Source organism: Myxocyprinus asiaticus, chromosome 5 (genome assembly GCF_019703515.2).
Source record: "Myxocyprinus asiaticus isolate MX2 ecotype Aquarium Trade chromosome 5, UBuf_Myxa_2, whole genome shotgun sequence".
Classification (NCBI taxonomy): domain Eukaryota; kingdom Metazoa; phylum Chordata; class Actinopteri; order Cypriniformes; family Catostomidae; genus Myxocyprinus; species Myxocyprinus asiaticus.
Window position 1 is genome coordinate 52196959 of NC_059348.1, and position 19962 is coordinate 52216920.

Below are 19962 nucleotides of genomic sequence, written 5' to 3' on the forward strand. Positions count from 1 at the left end.
TTTATATATCTGATCCCATATTTTATGTTGTGTCTATTGGTTTTTTTATGAATGGAATCAATAAAAATGTTAATAAAAAAATTAAAAAAAATTAAAAAATGACTGAAACTGAATTAACTCTCAAGCGCTTTGAAAGAGAAACCTCAGAGCAGTTCAATTGTCATGTCTTTGGCACCAGATATTTACATTACAGTGATCTCATTCTCTTCTGTTATCTTGTTAATTTAGTTAATTTATTGTGATGAGATCAGCATAAACTCTTCACTGGTAAATAGTACTCAGAACCCGGTATGATTCAACCTGTTAGTCAAAGCCCAAACATTGCCAATCCAGTTGAATCATGACTTATTATCTGGAGTTTATCTAGGGTTTCAACTTTGTCCCAGAACAAAGAATAGTGTTTAAGAAACACATACACACACACACACACACACACACACACACACACACACACACACACTGAGAGAATTACCCTGAAGACCGTACAGCACTGACATACTCCACATTTCTCTTTGGATTTATTCATTTCGACTATTTTCTTGTATTGCTGTAGAAAGTTCTAGCGCGTGGAATATGGCACTTCTCTCAGACAAGGTGAAGTATTGCATTTTGTTTTTGTTTTTCTGTGATTTTCATTGTTTTGGAATGGGGCAATGGTTAGCAAATGGTGCCTTTTATGCTTTTTTTTTTTTTTTTTTTTTTTTTTTTATTATTTATTTATGGTTAGGTTTAGTGTATCTTTTATTCTTTAATTCGAAAAGATTACTCTTGAACTTTCAAGAAATGTTATTTTCTCACATCTTACAGCCCACAGTACCAGAGCAGTGACTGTTATAAATATTTAGGGACCACCAGAGGAATGCATCAAACCAAAATATCCAGGATAATATAGGTTTTTCAGTGTCCGATTCTTAAACTTTTACCTTCAGTCTTACAGTAAATATGTAGCTCCAGCTTTTCAAAGTACAAATAGTTCTTTATTGTTTCTAACACTAAGCCTCACATTTCTGTGTTTAAACCCTCTAAAAATTGGCCCCATTCACTTCCATTGTAAGTGCCTCACTGTAACCTTGATTTTTGCTTTTTTTAAAGAAAAGGAAGGATGAATCGAAATAAATTTTTGTGGTAATCAACATTATGCCACAAATCCTGTCGATTGAGCTTGACTTGTACTGAACTCGGAATATTCCTTTTACTTGTGAATGCGGAACATTTCTTTAAACTCGTTCCTTTAAAATCTTGAAATTCCTTTTGAATTCTATCTCCTATTTTTCACAGTTGCAATGCTATAACTCACAGTTGCATAATAGAAAGTCACAATTGTGAGATATTAAATCGCAATTGCTAAATAATAATTGCACTGCAAAGAGTCGCAATTGTGATATATAAACTCACAGTTGTGACTTTATTTTAAGGAAATAAGTCTGAATTGCACAAAATGAAGGCAGAATTGTGAGACTGTAACAGTATAAGGATGGGCAAGGAGGTAGCAGGAACCTGCTGAACAGTAAACATAAAGTTTTAATGCAAAACTCAACATAAAACAAACATAAAGCATAACACAAATAGACACACACAACGTGGCCGTGTGCGTCTCTCTCTCTCGAACCGGCGTCTCCAGATGCCCCTTATCTCGCTGTCCTGCTGATCAGCACTGGCCGTGCTATCCTCCTCGTCACACTCCTCCCCCGCCCGATTCAGGCCGGGTCACCGTTCTGACTAACCCCAACCCCCCCCCCCCCACTGTCAGCCGGTGGTCCACCCCGCCTCCTGCGAACCTAGTGGGAGAGACGAGGGGAGGCATGGGGAAAGAGAAAGGGCAAGCGGAGACACAGAGAGAGAGAGAGAGGAGAGAGAAAGAAGAACTTGCTTGCCGGCTCTCGGACGCACTGTCGCCTGGCCCTCAACCGCTCCTCTGCCCTCTGGCAGACACCAGCTCACTGCTCCCCTGGCGGATGGCAGCGAGTCCTCCGGCCCCTGGCAGACGGAACCGCTCCTCCCCGTCTCGGCAGACGTCAATCCGCGCATCTTATCACGTAGCTTATTGAGCACATTACCGTGGAGACATAGCGATTGTGGAGACTTCACGCTATTCTCCACGGCATCCACGCACAACTCACCACGCACCCGCTGAGAGGGAGAACCACTTTGAAGTGACCACGAGGAGGTTACCCCATGTGACTCTACTCTCCCTAGCAACTGGGCCAATTTGGTTGCTTAGGAGACCTGGCTGGAGTCACTAAACATAAAGTTTTAATGCCAAACTTAACTTAAAACCAGCATAAACAAACATGCAGCGTGGCCGCATGTTGTCTCTCTCCGGATGAACGCTCGATCACGCCCATGCCACCACAGAGACATAAAGTCAGAATGAGCTTTTTTGGATTATAACTGGACTGACTGGATTATAAATACTAGATTATTAGTGAATTTGGGTAGTATCACTAAATTTCAGTGTGCCTTGTAATAAAACCAAAATTATATATATAATAATTTTTTTAAATTATAATTTTCTTTATTTATCACACATTATACATTTGCACATATACAGTGAAATTCTTCTTTTTCACATATCCCAGCTAGGCTGGGGTCAGAGTGCAGGGTCAGCCATGATACGGCACCCCTGGAGCAGATAGGGTCAAGGGCCTTGCTCAAGGGCCCAACAGTGGCATCTTGGCGGTGATGGGGCTTGAACCCCTGACTTTCTGATCAGTAACCCAGAGCCTTAACCGCTGAGCTACCTCTGCCCTTAGTCAGTTGTGAGATATAAGAGTAAGGGTAATAAAGTGCAGTGCTGATGTATTTGATCGTGGGAGATCAAGAGTTCAGAAGTCTGATTGCTTGGGGGAAGAAGCTGAGCTACCACTGCCCCTAATATATATATATATATATAAATGAAAACCCTTTAAATTTCTCTTTCAAAACAGGCCTTGTGTAAATACTTAAATTCAAATTGTTTTAGCATTGAATCTTACCAGGCTGAAGATTACTGTAAAATGTCTAATAATGCCCTTAACTAGCAAATATTCATATATTAACCATTTTTAAATACTGTACTGATAAAGACTGTAAGAAAAATTTCCTCTGTTTAAACGGACTGATCTCACTGTGAATTTGGTGGCAGTAGGTCGAAAGTTCTCTTGCTGAAATCTGAAATTCTAATCACACAGACCAAAGCTAAAAAAGTTGATGAACGTATGAGCATGCTTGAGTTTCCAGATGAAATGTCCACAGAGTGGCGCCAAAATCGAGTTGTAAAGTGAGTTTTTTTGTTTTGCTGTAAATGATGTAATACAGTCAAAAGGAATGCATATTCACCATAAACATTTACCCAAACCCCAACCCTAAACCTCACCATCAGTGGAGTAAAACTGTAATTTTATAAGAAAATGCAACCACAGAATTGCTCTCATTATTGATTATATGTGTTTCCATGGGATCGGAACCCATGAACTGAGGCTCAGAGGCACCACAGCAAAAAGGTAAACACATTTGAATGCACGCAAAAATGTCTGATGGGAGATGATGCTTGTCAGTACCAGACTATCTGACTAAAGCAAGAAATAGAAAGACACTTTTGAAATGATAATTGGTATAGGCGTAATGAAATGTAAAGGTGGAGATGGGGAGGTGGAGGGATGCAAGAAGGATCTTCAACGGTGCAAGGAAAGCAGTCACTTATACTTGGGAGGCCTAGATGAACAAGATACTCTTAAACTAACATTTGGAACTTTTTTGAATTGAGATATTAAAGATCAATTTGCTCCTTTGACCTTCTTTCAAATGAACCAGTAGATTTAAATGCTTGAAAGCTTGTGGATATGACAACAACATAAAACCCCTGTGATAAATATATTTTCCTAATTAGTTAAGTGGTTTGGTGCACCCATAGAAAATAGTGTCACTGTAAACAACAATGAAACTCAAAGCTCTTCTCTGAGTTTTTCCATTAAGAACAGATTACGCTGAGAATGTTCAGCAGATATACGCAATTAGCCTGAAATGTTGTAATTACCCACACGTGCTCACCCATGAGAAATATTTGCCGTGTCAAAGGATTCCTTTACCATCTATAATTTTGATTTAGTACCGCAATCAGTTTTTGCAAAATGTCCATAATGTAATGAGAGTTTTAGGATTGCTCTTGATTGTGTTGTGTAGTATACAGTGTTTTAAGAGTGTGTCTGTGTGTATGAGGGTCTTTAGAATCCTACAATTTGTTTAGTGTCAAAGTGCAATTAAATCTTATTGGGTTTTCTCTTGATTGAGGAGTCTCTTCACAAATATCCTTGAAACTTTAATGCTGTGTCCTCGAAGCCAACAGCTATGAAATAGTCTCTTGCTCTTTGAAGGTTCACTAGTCAAGCATGCCATTTGTTGTGGCTTTGTGTGTTACTCTTTTGTGCCTATTGCACAAGCCATTCAAAACTTTGCTTAGATGTGATAAGCTTATCTCCACTGGAAAAAACCTTGCATGACCACGGTAAAATGTAGGTCACAAGGAGCTAAAAAATAAATTCAGTCAATAATACACAAATAATGTAGACAGAATGAGCAGTCTTAGATAAAAAACTAGGCTGAGTTTTAAATGGTCCAAAAGGTGTTGTATTAGTAAATGTATCTGTTTTGGTATAAGATTCGCTGTGCCAACAATGCATCATTAGCAAGCCAGATAATACAGAATAGTTTTCAGAAATGGCTTTGCCCTAATGAAGCTTCTCGAAACCACACAAAAGAAGAAGAAAAAAAAAACAAAAAAAACCCCAGAGAAAAATCTGAGAACCATAAAGAAAAAGTCTAAATATTCTCTCCATTTCATCTCATTACTGTTTAGGAGAAATTATTGAGATTTTAAAAAGATCTGCGTAAAACTAATGTGGATAGCATATGTCAGATAATTTGGATAATTTGGGCGAATTTGATGAGAAATGTTTGAGTTCATATTGAAATCTCTGACTTTTGATTGCAGGCTTTGGTATCTTGGCAAATTCCAGCACAGTTGAGACATTGCTGAGATCTTTTCTGAAACCCTAGAGGAGACACGTGTGAGATTACCAGGGCCTTTATCTAAGGACAAAATTCTTAAAAGCAGTTGAGACTGAAGCAAAATTCTCCATTTGATCTCCATTTAATCTGATTCCTTTCTAGGAGAAACGACTGAGATATTAAAGAGATCTCCTTAAAATTTGTGTGGTTAGCACCACTCAGATAATTTAGTTTTGGACGAATTTGATGAGAAATGTTTGTGTTCATGTTGATATCTTTGATTTCTTATTGCAGATTTTGGTATTTTGCCAAATCTGAGCAGTGTTTGAGACTTTATTGAGATTTAATCTGAAAACACATGTGAGATTACTGCTGCATTTTTCTTTGGTTCTGTCTTGGAGAACCAACTGAGCTTTTATTACCAATATATCTCTATAAAATGAACGTGGATAGCAACACTGAGATGATTTTGTTTGCATACTGAGATCACTGAATTTTGACTGCAGACTTTGGAATCTTAGCAAATTTGAGCACAGTTTGAGACTTTCAAATTTTATCTAAAACTCTTAAGGAGACATGTGTGTGATAACTAGGGCCTTTTTCTCAGGTGAAAAATGTGAGAGGACACTGAATGAGATCCTCAAGCAAAAGTCTCCATTTGTTCTCCATCATGTAATTGTTGTCAATGAGAAACATTTAAAGAGATCTCTATAACAAATAATGTGGATGAACTATCGGATAAGCAGCTGAAACTAAAGCAAAAGTCTCCATTTGATCTACATTCATCTCATTGCTGTCTAGGAGAAATTATTCAGTCAAGGCTTTAGCTCTACCAAGGACACAATGGTGCTAGCAGTGGGGGCCAAACCAGCAACCTTCTGCTTGCAAGGTCTGTGCTTTTGCCCACTATGCCACCACCACAACTTAGCATAAACAATGTACCAAACAGTAATGCGTAACTATTCTATAAAACCATTCTTAACCAGAAAGCCAATCAACCAAGCAGATATAAACGAAAAGCCATAAAACAGTGATTCAAAGCCAGTCCCTCCTGACTCAATCCAGAATCTCTGTGTATGCTTTGCTAATTCACCACTCTGGTGCTCTGCAGACTACCAGCTTTGGGACAGGGTTTACTTTCTATGGCACAATGAATCTTAACTTTTGGCTTTAACTCCAGTACATCAAGAGGGTTTTCAGAGCACAATATTCTTTTTCATTTATATTTCTGTTCTTTTCTTACTTATCTGAATCTTTAAAGTGAGCAGAGCTGAAACAACTTGAAAGTCTAACTTGCCTGGAGCAGAGGGGGGAGAAGTAGCCCTCACACTCATTTTCAACATGTAAGATTTAAAGGAGCATACTGAATTTTCAGTGTCAACAGCATATAGGTCACAAGTGGAATGTCATGTTGCTTATTACACAGCTCACTGCTGTTATACTTCATTCTGATTGGTCAGTCGTGGTCGACAGGGGTGAAATATTTCTGAATAACGACCATTGTCCATAGCAACACAAAATGACTGTTCTTCCAGGCAATCTATGTATGTTTTCTGCATAGTTGTGCTCATGTTATGTATGTTTATCTCTCCTACCAATGGAGGATGGGGAGAGGTTTCTGAAATCTGTTTGAAAGCAGTGATACATTTTTGAAATTCCATTTGGTGACACTCAAAATTACATACTTCAGATTTAAAAAGGCCAGTTTCTACCCACAACAAAACAAGTGAGGTAAATAACAATATTCAATCAAGTAACCTAATAATAAATCCAAACCCTCAAAATAAACCTCTTTATATTTACATAAACCTCCAAATATTAGCATAACTATACTAATACATAAATGAATCATTAAAACATTGCAAAGATTTAAACATGCATATGAGGGACCCTTCTTCCTGACTAAAATGGACAGTCCAATTTTCTGCTGAAGTGGAATAAAAGGCGGTGCCAAAAGTCCTTTTATTTTTGCTAGTAGTCTACAGTACTTGTACCTAAGGGATGCAGTTATTACTTTATTAACTCCAGATCTGCTTTTGAATATTACTGTAAGTGTGCACCCTTCTTTATAGTATACATACTTCAACCACAATTCCAAAAAAAAAAATTGGGACCGTATGCAAAATGCCAATAAAATCAAAAAGGAGTGATTAGTAAATGTACTTTGACATGTATTCAAAATAAATACAAGGTACTTCATGTTTTACCAATCAACAACATTGCTTTTTGAAGATATATGTTTTTATTAAATTGATGCCTGCATCACATTCCAAAAAAATTGAGACAGGGCAATTGAGGACTAATACGAATCTGACGAGCTGAAATAACAAGGTGATGTGAAACAGGTGATATTAAACAGGTGAGGCAATCATGTTATAGTATATAAGGAGCCTCCAAAAAAGAAAAAAGAAAAAAGCCTATGGATGAGTCCAGGCTCGCCAGTTTGCCATCAGTTGCGTGAGCAAATAATCCAGCACTTTGAGAACAATATTCCCCATAGACAAAGTGGAAGGATTTGGGGCATTTCACCCTCTAAAGTGCACAATATAGTTATAAGAATCAATTAATCCTGTCAAATCTCTGTCAAAACTTCTGAGTGTGAGTGATCTCCCATTTCTCAGACATCACTGTCTTAAAAATTGTCATGTGTTTGTAATGGATATCATGACATGGGCTCAGGAATACTACGGTAAACCTTTGTCAATCAACACCATTCACCGCTGCATCCACAAATGCACTTTAAGGCTTTACTATGCAAAGGAGAAGCTATACATCAACACTGTCCTGAAGCACCGCCGACTTCTCTGGACTCAGTCTCTTCTGATATGGAAAGTAGAACAGTGGAATTGTGTTTTTTTGTCCAACAAGTCCACATTTCAAATATTTTTTGGAAAAAAAGACACCATGTTCTCCGGGCCAAAGAGGAAAAGGACCATCCAAGCTGTTATCAGGGTCACCTCATGGCATGGGTAACTTGCACATCTGTGAGGGCACCATTAATGCAGAAAGATATGTAAACATTTTAGAGCAACATATGCTGCCATCCAGATGCTGTCTTTTCCAGGGACATCTCTTCATTTTCCAGCTGGACGACGCCAAACCACATACTGCTGGTGCTAGATTGGCCTGTCTGCAGCCCTGATCTGTCTCCAATTGAGAATGTGAGGCGCATTATAAAACGCACAATACGGCAATGAAGGCCCGTACAATTGTGCAGCTGAAGACCTGCATAATGGATGAATGGGGGGAAATTCCGCTTGCTAAACTTAACAAACTTGTGTCTTCAGTGCCCAAACACTTAATAAGTGTTATTAGAAGAAATAGTGATGTTACACAGTGATAAACACTCGACTGTCCTAACTTTTTGGGAGCATGTTGCAATCATCTGAAATAAGAGTATATTTAAAAAAAAAAAAATGTATTCACGAAATAAAACATCAAATAATGTGTTGTTGCAGTGCTTTCAATATAGCACGGGGTGAATAGAATTTACGATCGACTCTTTTTTGGTTTTAATTAGCATTTTCCATACTGTCCCAACTTTTGTGGAATTGGGATTGTACTACTACTACTAATAATATTAGTATGACATACTAATGAACACTTATAAGAAGATACTTACTGTATATACTGAACAGACTTAAGTTAAAAAAAATAAAAAATAATCTTCCTTGTCCTGTGTGGTTGTTTGAAACTGTTTGAAATTGTATAGATTTACATATTATTGTCAAACACTAAATTTAACTGAACAAAGCAAAGCAAACTGTTGGTAAAAACAGTAACTAAAATGTGAATTGCTCTACATGCCTGTCACATTCGTCAACACATGCATAGCTCTCCTACATTCTTGCAGTATCATTTGTTTAAAGAAACTGAGAGTGCCTCTTATTTTTCTCAGCTGAAGTTGGCAGCCCATGGATTCATTATTTACATTGTCAAATTCCATTATTTTTTGACAAATTCGATGCTATGCTTTTGCTTTACACTATAACCGGAGTAGTGAAGAGATGTATCTGTCTTGTGTCACAAATCACCTGCTGTGTTCCAATTGTGAACTTGTCCCAGTTGAACAGACTGTGACATTCTTTGCCAAGAACGACAGGTGTTCTCTGTGTTACGGCACTCACAATAGCATTGCAGGCTTTCAAATGAATTTTTCATGCCAGCGCAACCTGGTTAAACTTTAACAGTCTGAGTGCCCTCCTGCCTCATAATAAATTGTGGGAGGTTTCTATTCAGCATAGTGTGAACTAGACTTTTCACATTGTCCAAAGAAAATGTAGGTGGTGCTAAGTGGTTACTTACTGGCTCAGTCTAAAGAGCCCACCTCCAAGACTCTTATGATATTCTAGTTTGTTCTCCATCTATTTAAAGCTGAAGTGTGTAACTTTATCTGTGTTAAAAAAAACTTTAATCCCACCTTAATGTGCAGAGACAACTGTAAGTAAGCCATTATAGGTTAATTTTCTCGAAAACTGTAAACACATGGTCTCTGTAGCGCTATAGAAATTCCTCTTTGTTTGGAGCGACCCGCCTAGCCCGACCAAAGTCCCTTTAAAGGCTAGTCAGTCCACTAGGTGGCCATCTTTGGAACACTCCCTGGCAGCAATTTTCAATGGATACAAGCAGCATAAAAGTGCAGCTCCTATCGACTTGAATGGGGAAAGACCGAAATCTCGAAAATGGCTGGTCAAAATTACAATCAAAGAACATATTTAAAATCAGCAGTAAAATCTGACAACAGTGGTATCATAGATTGTCCTTCTTTAGCTCCAATCATGCTAAAAAACACTATTATTCAGCTAATGCACATGTGTGTCCACGAGGTGACTGGCAGGTGCTGTCTGTTCCTAAAAGGTGATTGGCTCTTTTACCTGTAAGGCGGGACTTCCTTTTCTACATCCGCCATATTGAGTGTTCCAATTCCTCCCATTCTTTTTAATACAAGTGCTCCTTCTCGGGCTAAATAGTCTCTGGCCTGACACAACAACACTGGCTCGACCAATGCTGTGATGACTGTTTGCCTGATCAAAAGAAGACATGCACAGCAATAAACTGATTAGTATAAAAAAATCAGCTTATTCAAAAAGTCTGGCAATGCAAGAAAAATCATCGGGTAATGCTCTGTTTGTGGCATCAAAACACAGACAATCAAGCGCATAAAACTTGCGCTCACTGGATAAGCCAGTCAGAACATGATGATTTCGTAGGTGTAGGGGATGGGTTTTAGGTATAGGGACCAATCAGGTAGCAGGGAGTGAGAATCTAGTGAGGAGTCCGATTTTGCACAACACTGATATAAAGGCTTTTACATGCAAGACTAAAATGGGGTAATGGGCAAACATCTATGTGTGATGATCGTTTTTTCTTAAAGAGGCCCTATTATGCTTTTTGGGATTTTACCTTTCCTTTAGTGTGTAATATAGCTGTTTGTGCATGTAAAATGTCTGCAAAGTTACAAAGCACAAAGTCCACGCTAAAGAGAGTTACTCTCTCCCACAGAAAACACTGCTCATGAACTGCCTGAAACACCTGGTTTGCAGTCCAGCCATTACTTCCGTGACATAGCTACGTCAAAATGTAACACATTTGCAAAATGCCCGCCTAATGCCCAGTAGCTGAAACTCGGTTATGGTAAGGGGCGTTACATTTCCGACACAAGCTCTAAGCGGTTGACCAATCACAACAGATTGGACCAGCAGACCAATCAGAGCTGGCTTTTCGGAAAGGAGGGCTTTAAAGAGACAGGAGCTACAATAGAGCGTTTCAGACAGAGGGTGAAAAGAGGTGCTGCAGCAATGTACGGTATGAGAAAAATAATGTGTTTTTTGAACATTAAAGCATATAAACCTATTCTAGTAGACCTCCAAAATAAAATTATGAACCTGTAAATGAGCATAATAAGGGCTCTTTAAACTGTTTTTGACATTCAAAGTCAGTTGATAATTAGGCCTAAAAGACCAAAAAGGCTTCTGAGCTGTTGAAAAGCAACCTCTTAGCAATCCGATTTTCCTCTAGGAAGGCGTAAGACATGACTTATATTTTCTTCTTCTCTCAGGCTTATGCTGGGTTTGAACTCCTAGATCTTCTCCTTGAGCAGCCCCAGAAGACTTCTCATATGGATGGTAATGGTGATCATGTCAACCCCACCTGGTCAATCACAGATCAAAGAGTGAGTGTAGTCTTGTTTGATATTTGTGACTTGAGTTCATCTGATAAATCACAACAGAACCTTCCTATTGAGGGCACACATAGAATATTTTATTTTGAGTTATTTTGAATTGTTTCCATCCTGGAAGGATTTTCTGTAAACACAGAGATGGAACATTATGTGTCTGACCCAGATGTGTCTGTCAACTCTCAAGTGTGTGTGTTACAAGATGTGTTTTTGCTACATGCTACACTGCAAAATGTCCTTGAAGGAATATTCCAGGTTCAATACAAGTTAAGCTCAATCGACAGCATTTGAAGAGACTGCAACTCTAAAGTGACTGTAAAAATGACAATTTAAACAGCTTTACAGAAGTATTAATGTAAGTGCTTTTATAGAAGTATAAGCTTCACATTTTTGCCTTTAAACCCTCCAAAAATTGACCCCATTGACTTCCATTGTAAGTACCTCACTGTAACCTCGATTTTTGCTTTTTTTTAAAGAAAAGGAGGGACGAGTTGAAATTATTTTTTGTGATAATCAACATTATGCCACAAATGCTGTCGATTGAGCTTAACTTGTATTGCACCTGGAATATTCCTTTAAAGTAAGATACATTTACTATAGAGGGAACATTTCCATAAGCTATTTAAACTTCAGGGTTACATAATATTAAAATATATATATTTCTAGAAAACAGTTTTTTCACACTCTCAGTAATTTTTTTTTACATTTGTCTACAAACAATGTACAACAGTGTGTGTGTATGCATCAAGATTTATTTCAATTTTGTCATTTTGTTTCTGAAAGTCTGGAATTCTGTGCTGGAAATGTCACTGATGGAAATGTTTTTGGGATAAAATGGTCAACTCCCTTGTCTTGCTAAGGCTAATTTCATAGCTTACATTTTATGTATCCCAAACACACACAATTAAACAATATTTTCAGAAATGTAAGCTTGATTGGAAGAGATGCCCAATACAAATGTTCTAATATAAAATTTGAAAAATATTCTGAAATTGTCCTTCAAACATCACTTGTCTCATATTTCATCTCAATCATGCTCTTTACTGACTCTTTTGTCCATTCGGTTAACAAGTACACTAACTTTTGAAAAGAAAAACTTTATTGGGGCAAAACTGCTTGGTGTGGTGGAAATGACGCAATAACTCATGCGTCATTTATGAAAAAAACATCTTTACTCAATAACTATTGAAATGGTTTATATTCATTTTAATCTTTGTTTATATTCTCATAGTTTTAAACATGTAATAATGTATATTTTATAATGGATTTTCATAGTTTAATACTGAAAGTCTGGGACAAGGCTAAGACAGTCAAATCTATGCATAAAAGGAATTTGAAATGTACCAAAATTAATGATAAAAGCCTGGTAAAAATGTCCAATTCAGTTAAAATGAGACCTTCATATAACCAAAAGAAATATGTTGAAATATATTAGTTTTCATACAAATCAACCCCTGGGACATGAAGTTGAAGAAAATATTGTAGAAAAGGGTGAACAAAACAAGCAAATAATCAGCCTTTGCTCATAATTACTGCTACGTCACAGTTGTGTGTTCGTGTGTCCTTCCGTGCTCTTTTTTTGTTTTGTTCCTATGTAAATCTTTGTGCTGCATCTCACAGATTTTTTTAGCATCTCGTGCAGGAGCGCCACATTTTTTTAGGCGTTATTCATTTACCAAATGACATTTTTGCAGCCTTGAAAGGCACTGCAAGAAAGGGATGCGACTCGAAGGATCGTTGTAAGCGCAAGTAAGAAAATTATTTATTTATGTTTTTCACAAATGGCCCTTCCACAAGACAGTTAGCAAAGGCTACTGTACATACAGTAATGCCATGTTCCTTTCAGAATGGCCACATCAAGCGCTCTGTCCTTCAGGGGCATAGGGATGATCATTTTCGATTGGAATTCGCTCCCTATGTCAGGCTAAAGGTGCTGTAAGTGATTTTAGCCGTTCTGGAACTTCCACCAGACAAGCCGTTGATTAAGCCACACCCCCTCTTTGCAAAAGCCTGCACTCCAAAGACACGCACACACACAAACACACAAGAAACCACTGTGTTGGAGCAGATGGAGGTAGGAGGGTCTTCCTTACCATTTCGTTGTCTGACCTTGAGCAGGACACAGTACCGGCGCAGCTGCCTTGTGAACATGCACAATGATTGATAGGCAGAAAGTCTTCTGATTGGCTAAACAAATTCTTTTACCGCGGCCCGCAGACAACTTTTACCCTACTTTTTACCCAGCCTAGGGTTGGTACAGAGATGGGCGTTTCATGGCACCTATTTCATTGATATCTGAAAGGTAATAGAGGCATTTTCTGCATGTCATTTAATGGGGAAAAAAATAATAACAACACCTTTAGAAAAAAGAACTTCAGTGGTTAAAACGTGTTTCGAGACACCTGCATTCTGCTCTATTCGTGCCGCTTTGATTAACTTTTTTTAGTGCATGAGGAGGCTAAAGGCTAAAGCCTCTAGCGTTAGTTGCTAGTGCACCTCTTGAGGCCAGGGGAGTGAGGTTTGCACATACAGAACAGCTACCATGTACCAGATGGCTCCCATTTCACTCACCCCCCTAAGCCTCACTCCCATCCGGGTCATGGTACCACTGTAACCGGTCCTGCTCAACCCGCTCCGAGCGGGATTCAAACCGACATCTGCCAGAATCGGAGGCGGGCACACTAACAAGGAGGCTAAAGGCTACAGCCCCTAGCGTCAGTCGCTAGTTTGCCTCTTGAGGCCAGGAGTGAGGTTTACACCAGCTGGCTCCCGTTACACAAGAATGTGTTCTGTGTTAGCGACCCCATTCTCTTTCTGGGTGCGTAAAACATTCAGGAATAAAGTATTATGAGGGCATTTTTTATTCTCAAAATTAAATATATTTATATGCATTAGCCTATGTACATGCAATTACCATTGGCCAATCTGACCCTAGTGTTTTCTGTGTGGTTGTGTGTATATGTTATGTGTGTTTCTGCTCTGATAGTTGTGTGTTGTCTATGTGTGAATCACAGTTGTGTGTGTTGTGTTTCTCTGTATATCTGAGTATCTGCTATATTATCTGTTGTGTATGTGTTTTAAATGTGTGCTTCCACTGACATCTGTGTGTGTTCCAGGAGACTGTGTGGCATGGTGTAGGTGTTGTTGATAACTTCCTGGACTCCCTACTGCGTACATCAGAATGTGTGTTGAATCCCTGCTCACCTCTGTGGGTCTCGTCCCCTTGTGACAGCGGAATCAGTGACGACACCCCATCAGATCACCTGGACAGCCCCCCGCCACCCCACAGCCCACTTTTCGACTCCGTCTTCCACCCTCACCATCCTCATCTTCATCCTCAGGGTATTCCTCAACAGATAGAGGAGCACGGTGTACTTCCTGCAAACACAGGGCCTGATTTCTCCATTGATCTGGGTGAGTTCTCCTTTTCTTAATCCATGAGACTACAAAATAGATCAAGGCCAAACCCTTGACTTTTGACCCAAAAGTAAACATTGTAGTCAAAACCATATTATCTGTCATAGAAACCAAACTTTCATTCAAATTACACACAAAACCATCAAATTGAATACCCTTTACACACTGCTGGGAGGAATTGAAAAAACTATTATAAAAAGGTTTTCATGAACCAATAACTATAAAATGTCCCTGAATGTCAGATATGTTCCACTCCATGAGTTTGACATGATGTGAATCATACAGTCACACAAATACTACAATTGTCCTTCTTACAGGATGTTTATTTTCCAGTCAAACATTCTACAGTACGGTAATGCAGTTGCTTGTTGAACAATCATGCTTGTCACTGTAGTGGTCACAGTAATGTACTGTAAGTCACCCACACAAATTCGCCAAATTGGAATTTGCGGAAAACAAAGAAGGCTAAGAAACAAGGAAAGAAACAGAGCATTTTCACCTAGGTAAGAGGGTTAGAGTACGCTACAGTACTGTAATAGCAATAACAGTTCATTCTAGGTCAGCATCCTGTCTCCGACCAGGGTCAGGCCAGAGATTTTCATCAACATCACAGGCTATGTTTTCCCTAGCCAAACAGCAGGGAAAAAATGCCCTGGAATGGCTGAGCCACCACTGGGCTCCACAGCAATGTCCCCACAAGCTTCCTCCATGGCTTGGAGAAGGTTATTCTGTACATAGGGATTTCTGTCATAGACCTTCCACCGCCATCCTGAGAAGAACTCCTTGGATTGAGGAAAGGGGAGTATGGTGGGAGGAACACATTTGTGAATCTTGGATCATTCATGAACCAGTTCTGGATCAGAACAGCATGGTGAAAAAGTATGTTGTCCCAAACAACAACATAACAAGGCTGCACTTCTCTCTGGGCATGTTGGAAAAGAGCTTCCCGTAGGCCATCCAGAAAAGTCAGAAGATGTTGAGTGTTATATGGGCCAAGAGTACCCCCAAGCTGGCCAGGGATGTCCACGAGAGTACACTGGCCAACAATGTTGCGCCCTCTTCGTCTTCGCTTAGTGAGGTTGAATCCTGCCTCATCTACAAAGATGAACTCATGCAAGGTGTCACTGGCATCAAGCTGGAGTATTGTCTGTTCCTCGTTCCTCGCGGTATTGTGAGTTCCTCTCAAATGGAACCCAGTACACTTGTTTCATTCACATATGGTTGCGCCAAAGGATGCGATCAATTGTTGAAATGCTGACTCTCTCTATATTTTGGAAAATGTCATTGTCTTCAATAATTCTTGCCTGGATTTCTCTGAGGCATATGAGGTTGTTTACCACAACCATGTTCACGATGGCATTGACTTGGGCCTCAGAAAAAATGCTTGGTCTACCACCAACAACTGGTTGTCTTTCAATTCTACAAACAAACAACAGTGTTTGGCATTGTCACACATTATTGATAATTTTGGTCGTTAGTGCTTACACATGGACAATTGTTTGTTAAGTGTGTTTGAATTGTGCTGGTTTCAGTTTACTTATTGAACGGCAGTGTTTTCTAAATGACAATTGTGTCTTAAAGTGAGAGGTGTGTTTATACTTTTGCAAAGAAATGTGATTGGACCAGAGAAATGTGGCAAAAAGGGTAAATAGTGTTTATAGACTGGGGTACATGATCCTTCTGCTGGGAATTGGCAAAATGGTTTCGTGAGGATGGCTTACACTACCAATTTTTGTTTGTTAGCAATCGAGAAAAACTGTATTTTTTTGGAATGAGCAGTAATTCTAAACACTTAACTAATTTCTTTGCTTTTTGAGTATTTAACCATTTTCTTATATATATATACTGTACATATTTTTTCAATTTTTCCTTTATCACAAGTAATAGCCTGTTCTGTTATATTTCTCACAAAGAGCACCATGGTAATACACTTGTTTATTTATTTATTTTCAGACATGGTCTATGTTAACCCCATGTTTTTGACATGTGTCATAGTAAAACCATGGTATTTTTTAAAGTACCTTGGAGTACCATGTCAGTATCATGAAATATGAACATGATCAATCATTCAGTACCATGGCATTACCCTGGTAACGTAGTGCACTGTGCGAAGGCGTTATGAGAAAGTGTGAGCGTGGGGTAAGCCCACGAACGCTTCAGGGTCCTTGCATAATGTATAACATGTGAGTAAGGGCAGCCAGTGGAGTTTCTGATGCCCCCTAGGGTATGATGGTGCACCCCAAGGAAGATGGTACCTTACACAGACTGTGTAATATGCGTATAGGGAGTGGCGGTACTGTGGTAGCCTAATGGTATTTTTCAGAAAGTGATTAATCTAATGGCTTATTATTTTCAACAAATCCAAACAGGCTTTGGCTGAAGCAGACAGCTCCTTCTGTTTATGTCAATATTCTATAAAAAACTAATTTAATTTATATCGCGGAAAGCAACGCAACTGCTCCCAATATAATAAATAAATCTCTCTACACTAGTGGTACACGATGTCGGAAATGCAGTAGCAATCGAGTATTATTATTTTGATGAACTTACAGCACAATAACTGGAGTGGACTTTTTAGGTAACGGCACTTCGATGTTCCGGGGTGAATTCAAAACTGCATTTTTTGCTTCCTTGAAGGGCACTCCTGCAGGAAGGGATGCCACTTGAATGCTCATCTAAAACAAAAGTGAGAAAATGAATATTTTCTTGGAGAGATCTTCCACAAGACTGTTAGCAAAGGGTACATTCATACAGTAGTGCCATGTTTCCTTCAGAGTACCCCCTTCAAGGGCTCTGCAGTTCGGAGTGAGTATAGGGCATAGGGAGGATCACTTGCGATTGGTATCCGCCCCCAATCTGCTGTAGCGCACACTCTTAAAGGCACCTCCGCTTAATTTTCTTTAATACGTCTGCGATTTACAAAGAAATCTCATAATAACACATTATTACTGTTATTGTGAGATTATGATGAGATTTAAATTTTGTTTTATTTACAGTAACTATTTTAATTTAATTATTAAAATTTCTCCCCTTTTTCTGGATGACCAAAAGGGCACCTTTAGATTTGTGAACCTTTAGGCTTGCGCCCCTGCTGCCCCCGTTCTGTGCACATCAGTGGTATACTGTAAGTACTGCAAGTAATACAGTATTGCATGTCTGTATATTCAGCACTTGCATACTGTAGAAATGCAGTAGTCCAACTGCAAAACCCCAAAGAACAAAGAACACTCTAAATGAAAAACACATTACAGTACACTCACTCAAAAATGCTAAATCAAAGTCAATGAGAGATTTCATTCTGCCTCAGCATCACATTTTCACATCATTAGAAACAAGTGTGAACAATTTTGAGTCATTGTGTGTAAACGATGACAACTGTGTTGTAGTTGTGTTTAACTATTCCTGCCCGTGTTTACCATTTTGCAACACAAGTGCATCAAAGTGCGAAATGTGTTTTAGTAAGTGAGAATGTGTTTACAGTTTTACAAAAAGAGTGATTGATTCGACAAATGGGTATATGGGTTTACTGAGCATTTGGTTCAGAGTATGGGGTTTAGTGTTTCTTAATTCAGAAAAACTGTAGTATGTTTTTTTAAGCCTTTTGAATTACAGGGACACTAGGGGTGTCCTCATAAACCACATTTATAGCATAATACCCTCGTAATTACTAGTTTGTAACCTAAAAAAATGTCCTCGTAAACCACAAAAACCAACTCACACAAATATAAATATCCCAAATATATATATAAAATCCCAAATATATCAAATGTATCAAAAATTCCTATGGTCATCTGTTACATAAGTCCAAATGATATAAAAAGTGACATAAAATGATTGAAAAAATTAAAAAATTGAGCAAGGTTAAAACAAGAAAAATATTTGCCAATGGGGTAAGAAAATTAAACTTATAGACAAACATTTAGATAAATAATTCTGGTACTGTGTTGGTTTGCCACTTGATGTCCAGAAAATCAGAGTCCGGAAGCAAAACCAGCTGAGAACTACTGACACAGACTTTCAAAGCTCTCAGAATTCAAAGCAATTGCAGAGGTAGTAAAAAAGCACTAGCCTGAGTTTTAGAATGGAGTAAATACATATATTTTGTCGAACGAAGGAAGGCAAGCTTGTGATCTCTAGTAATAGCATGAGTTGTGCTTTAGTGCACCACAGCAGTAGTGCTTTCCTGCCTCTAATGCTGGGTTGACATCAGCAAAAAGCCTATTTTTCAGTAAATACTAAAGCTGCATGTATGATTTTAAAATCATCACATATTTCATCAAGCAATCAATAAAAAGATGCAGGTGACATGCTGTTTGATTCTTTGCAATTTCAAATGTCTTCTAGTACATCTATGACCATTTTATGAATAAACAAGTTTTTAAGTATTTAATAACTTTAGGGACTCACCCTCATGATTTTCCAAATCTGATTGACTTTCTTCCATAGAACAAAAAGGTGATGTAAGGCAGAACGCTCGGTCTCAGTCACCATTCACTTTCATTGCATCTTCTTTTTTCCTTCCGTGCAATGAATGTGAACGGTGACTGAGACTTAAAGGTGCACTCAGTAATTTTTTTCCTCATTTAAAAAGTTTTACTTCTAAAGAAACAAATAGTAATTATGAAACATATGTATAAAATAATGACCACTCATGGGAGATGAAGAGTTCAGTCATATCAGCAACCTTTTAAAGATCTTTTATTCTTACCAGCTTAATACTACTCACTTAATCTCAGTAACTGCCCTGTTATTGGACACTTTCATTCATGGATTAAATAAGTCCTGGTTTACTGTGCATAGTGAATTTCTACAATGGCATTGGTAATGGAAAACTACTGTTTTTGAATGATGAAGCATCATTGTAAGCCATACTTCGACATAAAAATTACTAAGTGCACCTTTAACATTCAAATCATATAATATATAAAATATCATATATGATATCACATATCATATATGCTTCAAAGCAACTAATCACTTCACTGTGAAAAACACCTCCTCTCTTCCGGACTAGCTATACACATTTTACACTCATTTTGAGGAAAACAACATCTCCTCCATGGAGAAAACTCCCATGCCCGACACAGCAGAGGTTAGTTCGTTTACTGTCTCTGTTGCGGATATAACCCAATCTCTCAAATGGGTGAATATTCGCAAAGCTGCAAGTCCAGGGCCGCACTCTCAGAGCATGCTGATCCGCATCAATTAGCGGGTGTTTCAGCAAGTGCTTTGAAAAGCTTATCAGAGACCACATCTGCTCTGTGCTGCCTGCCTCACTGGACCCACTACAGTTTGCTTACAGAAGCAACCGCTCCACTGATGATGCCATTGCAGTCATAGTACACACTGCTCTTTCCCACTTGGAAAAAAGGAACACATAT

General features: G+C 38.6%; 1 protein-coding gene across 1 annotated transcript in view; it reads left to right on the top strand.

Moving 5' to 3' along the window:
• The first annotated feature begins 490 nt into the window (after positions 1-490).
• Positions 491-19962, top strand: part of LOC127440678 (cyclic AMP-responsive element-binding protein 3-like protein 3-B) — a 37292-nt gene continuing 17820 nt past the window's right edge. The window contains exons 1-3 of the mRNA XM_051697415.1: positions 491-594; positions 11045-11158; positions 14281-14578. Coding sequence (XP_051553375.1) covers positions 574-594; positions 11045-11158; positions 14281-14578 — 433 coding nt within the window. The 5' untranslated portion in view covers positions 491-573. The remainder of the gene's footprint in view (positions 595-11044; positions 11159-14280; positions 14579-19962) is intronic.